Genomic DNA, 8,712 nt, shown 5'->3' on the forward strand with positions numbered 1-8,712 from the left:
GTGAGGGATTCAAAATCACTTTGAATTAAATTGAACCACATAAAAAAGTAATGGCAAAGGGGAGTGGTCTGAAGCTAAGATTTAAGAACTCAGCATTTAAATTTACAAAATAAAAGGTTAGAAATCCAATAAACCCTACAAAAATGAAATTTCCAGTTCCCCTTCTTATTGACAGACCTCTCCGCAAAGACTCATTCTTCATGGGGAATAAAACTTAAATGTGTCATTGTAGTCCTTGAATTGTATTGTTTACCTTCTGTTCCACACTTATAGCACTATCTGTACACACACACGAGTAGTTCATAAAAATGATCAAAACATGAATAAATCTGTGACTACAGGGTTAATGATTCAAGTATCACAATTTATTACAAAAACTAGAACTTCTTCTTCATCTGTTGGTGCTGCCATGCTTTAAGCATATAACAATACAGTATAAAAATTTCAACCCAAAAATAGAATCGGAAACGGAAAAGGTTCAAATTGCTGACGCAGCATTTACAGAAGTTAAGACATGCTGTTACTGTACAGAGAACATTCCCACTGGTGTACAAACATCTGCAAAATGCGCCATTTTTACCACTCGGACAGCCATCAAAGTGTTGCCATTAACATTTTCTTTTTGCGTAAATGAAACGTTTGATGAACTAACAAGGGACACGCGGACGAGCTGCAAATAATAACGAATGTGCTGAGATTCCCAACAGCCCAAAGGCACTCAGGCTTCCACGTTGGCAATTTGATAAATATAGTCATCGTTCTGCACACAAGAGCACGTCAAGCAGGTGGCGGTAGAGAACAAACGATGAGAGAGAAACAAGGTTGTCGAGGCTCTTGAAAATCCCCTTGCTTGAAAAGGAGTCCACCGTGTCACAGTGAGAAATCCTGGCAGTCGAGAGAGAAACGTCGTTTGAAGGTTGCGTGACATCTGTTTGCTAAACTTGCTGTACTTGACTGTGTTTCCACCACAGTCCTCTGATCTCCGCAGCTGAATCCTTCAACTAAAGAGGTGCCTGATGTGCGTTCAGGCACCGCGGAAAGCCACCGTGCCAATTTCCCAGTGAGGACTCTGTAAAGATCTATCAAAGGTTCTCACAGATGATCAAATATCTATGCCCAATCCAAATGCTATTCGTGGGACTAATCGTGCTTGACCGGTCATGTTACATTAGCGATGCTGCGGCAGTCGTGGCCTGAACAATTGCATCGATCGGCTCTCTCCATCAGTTGAGTTGGCGACAAGCTTCAAATGTCCACTTGGAGGCACCTCCGTAAATGTCAAGGCTGGTCTCCATCCATGCAAAAACGTTGCCTACTTGCGCTTTGCTGCTGCAGGTTGCCAGATTATAAATCTCTCCCACAGATAGTTTACGATCCCAGATATGAAAGTTGGCCAGATCGCCGACGAAAGCCTGTGTGGCGTCAAACCCTCCCCCGTACGTGTCCTGTGGCAAAGACAAATGGATTTCATTAAAGCTTATACACTTTGGTTTGGTGGGAGCTTTGTAAAGAGCAAATTCATTGTGTGGATTATTATCCATCTTTGAGTGATTGCTCTGGAGCAGGGATACGTATTTCTCTTTCACTGGGTTTCTTAATGAGATCTAAGCTTTAATAACCTCATTAGTGCTCCAAGGTGGGTTACAGTCAAGGAAGAATTGTACGCTGGAATAATGGTCCTTTTTAATGCCACATTAAAATAGGAAAGTGCCTCTCCATGCCCGGAATGTCATTCATTATGATCATCAGAATTACTGCTTCGACTGGTGGACCTGTTTTTATGATCTCTTATCGTGGCCGAAAAAAATGTTCTTTTAAAGAATATAAAGATTATTATAAATATTTTTTAATTAACTTATATTTAACTGTCAAAATAACCAGTAACATTATATTAGCTTTTCGTCTGATGTGATGCCTTTATTAAAAAACAAATAATTTTTAAGAGATAAAAACACATTTTTCCTACAGATAACTATAACCACTTGTCAAGCACTAAGGGAGTGCAGTACTGATTTGTTTTTAAACAGAATTAGGTCTCTTCATCGATTTTATCAATTTAATTCAACACCATTTTTGGTATATCAAATAATGTTCCAAACACCACCTAAATGGATTTTCTACATTTCTTCAGGGTGAAAGAGAAATGAGCAATTCTATCGATCATTCTTTCCATGTGTTACTTCATCTACAATGATCCCATCACAACAATTATTTACGTTTTATGGAATACAGCAACAGTTTTTCCTCTTCGAAGCTTTATATTTTGGTTTATTGCATCAATAGCTTTTATTTTAGCTTCAATACTTAATGCTAATGTTTGAGATGTAAAAACAATCAAAATAATTACTTAATTATTATTATTATTAATTGTCGACACGTGACTCACTGTAGTGTTTGTATGTACAATACATATCTATTCACCTGCTCTTGACCGAGGATCAGCAGGCCCTGCGGTTTGATGGGGTGATACGGGGCGAGGTTCTCTCCGCTGCCCCTTTTCACGCCATCTTGGAAAGCTTCCCAAACGCCGTCGCGAGTTGTCCAGGTGACACATATATGATGCCATTTCCCATCGTTGATGAGGAACGGCAACTTTGCCACCTTTAATTCAGAAGTAGAACATATTGATTAGAAAGAGTTTTTTTCTTCAAGTGTTATGGTAAAAAAAACAAACTGGTGTGTTGGTTTTCAATCCACTTCATGATCTCTGGAAAAGTGTCCAAAATGTGTAAAAAAGTATTAATTGAAATCTACACCTTTTTCAAAAACAGCATTTACAATGACCTATTTTATAATGTTGAGCGAGAAGGCTAACCAACAATAAAAACGCTTTTTTTTTTTTTTTTAAAGAGAGATGATTCAAAGTGAAATTTATGTTTTTATGCTGAGCAACACGACGACCTTATTAGTGTTGTGACTATAAAATTCAAGGTGGGAACAAAGGCTTTCTTACCCCACACAGCTAATTAGTTTTTGCCTCAAGAAGTACATTTTAGGACAACAAGATCCAACAAAAATAATTGTAAAGACATGATCAGTATTTTCCTTAGAGTGATACGACCAACAAAAAAGAAAAACAGTTTGCGGCTAGACTTTCTAAACCGGTTGTCTTTATTTGAGGTTTCTGGATACACTGGAAAGCCGTCCACTACTCAAGTACATGATCCTTGTTGAAGCCTCTATACATGGATGTAGGAATAGAGTTTGATTGAGGGAGACTGCGTCAGAAACAGACCTTGTCGTTGATCAGTAGCTCCATTGGGTTGTTGCCCCACTCGATGAGGACCAGCTCGTTGGCCTGGCCAGGAACTGCGTAAGAGAACGGCGTTCCCACTCCTGGTGACGCATTCGACTTGAGCCACATGCACACGGTGAGGGCGTACATCTCTGGCAAGCTCTTCTTCACCTTGGCGTACATGTAGTTGGTTCTCAGCGGGAATGTGAGCTGGAATTTATCCAATGGCCTGTTCTCTCTCTGACCTGCGACAGAACCACAACCATGATGGCATTTTTCTCAGTGTTTGTGTGTGTGTTAAACACAGATGTATCACTGCAGGCGCACATGAGGATGGGGATTTGCAGTGGAATTATAGGTTACACAACAAATCCACAATCATGATGCACCAGATTTGATTTAATCTCACACCGATAAGTACCACAGAGAAGCGCTGGCGTTATCAACCCAAGCACTATTTTGCTTCCTTTTCCACTTCTTGTCAGATGAAAGGCGTCTTGAGGTTGAGTCAAATTGAGCATGAATAAATATACATGAATTGGAGCTGTTAACTGGGGAATCATTGTTCACCTTTGTGGCTAAAACACATTTTGAATGATTTACTTCTCTCTATGCTCAGTACAATGATCCAGATTTTTTATCTACTAACCTTTCTCCAAGTCAGTGATCCTCTGGTGGAGGGAGGTGAGAGTGGACTCCACTCTACCCCGCTGCTCGGTCTCATTCCGGAGACCAGGCTTCACTTCCTCGATGCTGTTGACTCTGGACAACACTTGCTTCTCCAAGTCGTCGATTTTACTCTGGAGCAGATCTTTGAGGCTGTTTGCCTGCACTGAGTTATTGTTTCTGCTAAATTGCTGTCAATCAAAGGCAGAAAACACATGTTTTAGTGTATTTAAAGTCAAATTTTGGTTGTTAAAATAAAAAAAAGAAATCACGTTTCTTATAAGAACTTAATGATCTCGTTTTGTATAGAAAGATAAATTAATTACACAACATCTATTTCCCCTCAGGATTATGTCTGACAAGTAGTTAATTCTCCTTAACATACTTTAATTTCATGTATAAGTGCTTCAAAGTAAGCCTTCGGTATAATAGGTTTTGTGAATTATAATATAAAAGTTAGGGATTCAATGAGGTTCCTGAATTTAATATATTTAGATTAATTGGTTAAGAGATGAGATGTCGCAATGGAAATTACTGTTATATTATTGTCGGAATTAATGTGGTAACAAACCGTTCCCAGTGATGTCAATATGTGTTTAAAATTAAAAATGGTTATTTTTGTCGTAGTTACTAAAACCGCATATTTTGCAAACATGGGATTTGAGCGGATTCTGCGCAACAAAAAAAAAGTGAAAAAGAAAAAAGCCGCATTCTACCTCGAGGTTCTCTAGTCTCTGCTTCAAAGACTGCAAAGTCTGTGACAGTTGCGTCAAAGTGTCGGCGGGACCCCTGGACACGTCCCCCATGGTGTTCTTGCCGCCCGCCTCCTTCCTGCGCCCGCCGCCGGGACGCGCGTCCCCGAACTCGCCGCCGCTCTGGCTCTCGCAGCGAGCCAACTTCGAGGTCAGTTCCCTGATGGTCTCCTTCTGGTTCATGATGGTCTCCTTCTGCTGCAGAACCGTCTCCCTCAGCTGCATGACGGTGGTCTTCAGGTCCTCCCCGGGGACGCTGTTCTGCAGCGTGGCCGCGCAAATGTCCACATCCTTTGGTACCGACGTGCAGATGAACTGCGTCTGTGCGCCGAACTCCTGAGCCCAACTCTGCGCGAACAAGCAGGAGAATAGAAAAAGTCTCCGGCAGATCCCAAGCATGTTGGCGTCTGTTGGAGGTCTGTGGCGGTTCATGAGTGGATCGTATCCCGTGTTGCTGTCAGTGAGTGCAGGCGCAGCCGCTTTTATACGCGGAGCCGGTTCTGCGCAGAGATGCTTCACTGCATCACCACCGGAGGGGAGGAACCGACGCGCTTTCTAATCGGCCCTTCAGCCGCGTCACATCCAGGAGCCGCTCTGCCCGCACGTTTCCAATCCCACTCCACACGCACTCTTTGTCATCTGTTCTGTGGAATATTAATCTGGAACTGTGGATTTGTGGATTTCACAAAAGTCTGTTCAGGAAAGAAGCGCACTGGAGGACGAAGCAACTTTTTTTTTCTTAATTTTCTCGCTGAAAGATTGTTTTTTTTTTTCTATTTAAATCCCCAACATTATAGAACATGTCCAGAATGAAAAGCCCTGCATGTAATATGTAAATAATCTATGAGTTGGATCAGGTTTAAGCTCTAGATATACATGGATATTCTTCTTATAGTAAGTAGGTAAGTAATTTTTATTTGTATAGCGCTTTTCCAGACCAGGGTCACCAAGCGCTTAAACAATCAAAACAATATTCAACAAAGTATATACTTTAAAGATCAAGATAATACTGAGAACACAAAGGAGTCAGTAGATCATCAAACTCAGACAGAGGAAGATCGTTCCAAAGCTTAGGAGCAACAGCCTGGAAGGATTTCTCTCCTCTGGTCCTGAACCGTGTGCAAGGAACCATCAGTAGATTCTGATCCACAGACCTCAGAGCCCGAGCTGGGGTGTAAGGCTGGATCAGATCAGTGATGTAAGGATCCTTTAGTCATGGAAGATGAATGGATCAGTATTTTTCTTGTTGGATAAATAAAGCTCAATTAGAAATAAATCACTGACAAAATGCACTCAAATGGATGAACATATTTTCATATCAATTGAATGTGAAAAATGTATTCAGTTAAAAAAGATTTAAATGTTGTGAATCATGTGATGGATGTTTTATGTCATTGTTAATATCAATTTAAACTTTTTGTCCATTCAAATCGTCATCAAAATAATGTATGACAAGTTGTTAAAATACATTTTCCACTAGTTAACAGCTTTATTTTTTCACTAAACCAGATTGAAATTGGTCTTGAGTCTCTCATGTCAAGAGTCACAGGCTAATGTTATTTTAACAACTGCAAAATCCCTTTAAGACTGTAATAATCAATAGAACAGAAATTATATTGGTTGCAGATAATCATCCAATTTTTTTTCTTCATGAAGATAAGGTTTTTATAATTATGTATTACTGTTGATTTTAGTGTTTATGATATCCTATGCTAGCTTTTTATTGCCTAGCTGGAAACTCTTAAATGCTGTTGTACACACATCCTTCTAAGTCATGGTTCATTCTCTTGAGAACTAAATCAGCATCATTATGCTCTGTTTTCATTTAAATATGTGCTCACTCTATCATCTTATTTTGCTCTTACTTCATGTTTATTCAATTGAGGTTAGTCCTCACTGTTTCTACATTTATAAAGTGAGAAAAACAAATGCCTCACAACACACGTCTATATTGTTAAAGGTTTTTGAAACTTACAGAGGAAAATGTTTATTTATGCTGTTTGTGTTGGTGTGATTTAAAAGGGCTGGCGCTCCGGGGACATCCAGGAAGCCTCCACACTTGGAGGAGTTAAAGATGAAAGTGACAGGCTGAGGCAAGACTGCAGTCTCAAATCACCCACAGAGTTTTACATTTGAATCGTATATTTCTTGTTTTCAACACCAAAGATTATTTTATTTGTGGAAGACCTTTTTTTGTGAAGAATTTGTGAGACTTCACACCAGCATCTTTATTTGTTTGTGTCGGGCTCGACAAATAATCGAAGGTCGTTTGTCTGATTTTTAGCAGACCTCCTTTCTTCAAGTGTCCACAGAGACTGAGCACCACCGCGACTGTATCTCGGAGTTCAATTTAAAATTCAAGTCCATGCAAAAGCCCTTCTGTGTATGTCTGCTGTCTTTCATGAGCTCATTTCTTTTCAATCAACATTGAGTATCAGAGACGCAGAGGCAGGACAACACCAGGAGGTCAAGAGGACGTCCTCTTACTGCTTAAGATCTTTAGTGTGAGCACAAACAAAGATTAACTGTCATTTATTTGTCGCACATTTTTCTCAGATCTTTTTGTAATCAAAGCATTGTGGCGGCTAGTATCGCTGCCAAGGACTGGAAAAAACAATCAAATCAAAGATACTTGTTGTGGAATTAATAATAAGACATTTTTTCCACCACATTTGCAAAGACAGGTGATTCATTGGAGTTGTGATATTTTTCCTGTGATGAAAAGACAAGATTTAATCTTTTAAATGCTAGTTCTGAACGGGGTTAGAGGCCACACAAGTAAATAACTTTATTATCCTTGTTGGATTATCTAGATTTCTTGAAAGTTTCATTGAAATACGATCATGCAGTTATTTTGCAGCCAAACAGGAAAGTGTCTGCAGTTGGAATTGTTAAGGACATTTTAAAACTTTCACGGTCTCTGTATAAAAGACCATAAGAAAAACCTTTCGTAATACAGTTAGACCTATACTTACGACGGTGTTCCATTTTCTGTATCGCGTTATACTTTCATAAATTTTCAGAAACCGATTATTTTGGACATAAAAACACATTTCTAAGTTTGGGTTTTCAACAGCTTTGACAGTTCCATAAAGTTTCCGTTTCATTATTTTGTAAATACAAACCCCTGGCACGCACTAGTTCCTGAAGTAACGGTATGTTCTTAAAGTGAGGTCATCCTCATGTGTTTTTAAGGTGATTGTGGTTGTCTCACCTTTCAAATCAGTAGATCATTGTTAATCATGGCCAATAGACAATAGTTTTAGTGGACTCTCCCTTATTGACTCACAAGTAGTTGAACCAGCATTCGAACGTTTTTTCCAAAAGGATTGACATTTCAATAATCATTGACTCTCCACTTTGGTATTTAGGGATGAAATTGACCTGCTTGTCAAACATATTGATCATCATCTTAGATGAGCTCAGTCAAGCCTCAGAGACAAAACTGCTCTCACTTTTGACATTTTCATTTCCTGTCTCCATTGTGTTAATATAGATGTGCGGTTGGAAGGAGATTGAGGAATGGCTCAGGAAACAGTTCCGTAATACTTGATATAACAAGTCTGTCAACTGCTGCTCGCTCAAACTGTTTTCTGGTTTATGAAACATCATGATGTAACATCTCTGGCCGGCATGGAAAGGAGGAGAATTATTATTTCACATTTTTTAAATTGATGAATGTTTTCGGAAGCAAAATAAAGCTTAAAGGTGCACGTAAAAATCATTTATTTTAGAGCTTGGCGATGGATTTGTGGTGATGTAACTGAATGAACATCACATTATCAAAGTTCCGAAGGACACAAAACACAAATAAAATAACAAAAACTCTGAGGTTTCAACAAGGTGAGAATCAATACATTCATATAAAAGCTCACAGATGCTGTTTCACAGCAGTTGATTTTAAAAGTACTAAAGTGTGATGGCTATACACAAACAGCTCAACACAAAGTACACCATCTAAAACATCTTTTATTGTCTTTGAAGCAGGAAAACTGTTGATCCAGGCTGGAAACAAAGTTGATAAAGCAGGAAAGAGGTAGAAGAGTTTGTTTGGATTTC

General features: G+C 39.2%; 1 protein-coding gene across 2 annotated transcripts; it reads right to left on the reverse strand.

Annotated features, from left to right (window-relative positions):
- Window positions 1–350: 350 nt before the first annotated feature.
- Window positions 351–5,096, reverse strand: nptx1l (neuronal pentraxin 1 like). Of its 2 annotated transcripts, XM_087809551.1 has the most exons (5): window positions 4,618–5,096; window positions 3,885–4,092; window positions 3,236–3,480; window positions 2,422–2,601; window positions 351–1,445 (listed from the first exon to the last, which is right to left on the reverse strand). In XM_087809551.1, the coding sequence occupies exons 1-5, from the start codon at window positions 5,083–5,085 to the stop codon at window positions 1,224–1,226; spliced, it is 1,323 nt and encodes a 440-aa protein (XP_087665677.1). In that variant the 5' UTR covers window positions 5,086–5,096; the 3' UTR covers window positions 351–1,223. The 2 variants fall into 2 exon arrangements, with proteins under 2 accessions (XP_087665677.1, XP_087665678.1); XM_087809552.1 differs by lacking the exon at window positions 2,422–2,601.
- Between the last annotated feature and the right edge of the window lie 3,616 nt (window positions 5,097–8,712).

This window comes from Callionymus lyra, chromosome 15 (genome assembly GCF_982586985.1).
Source record: "Callionymus lyra chromosome 15, fCalLyr1.hap1.1, whole genome shotgun sequence".
NCBI classification, from domain to species: Eukaryota; Metazoa; Chordata; class Actinopteri; order Syngnathiformes; family Callionymidae; genus Callionymus; species Callionymus lyra.

Bases quoted from the DNA above. Each gene is read 5' to 3' on its own strand.
- nptx1l (XM_087809551.1), bottom strand. From the start codon at position 5,085: ATGAACCGCCACAGACCTCCAACAGACGCCAACATGCTTGGGATCTGC. The intron at 3,481-3,884 runs GTTAGTAGATAA...GTTCTGTCGCAG, and splicing joins GATCACTGACTTGGAGAAAG to GTCAGAGAGAGAACAGGCCA. The intron at 2,602-3,235 runs GTCTGTTTCTGA...TCTGAATTAAAG, and splicing joins AGCTACTGATCAACGACAAG to GTGGCAAAGTTGCCGTTCCT.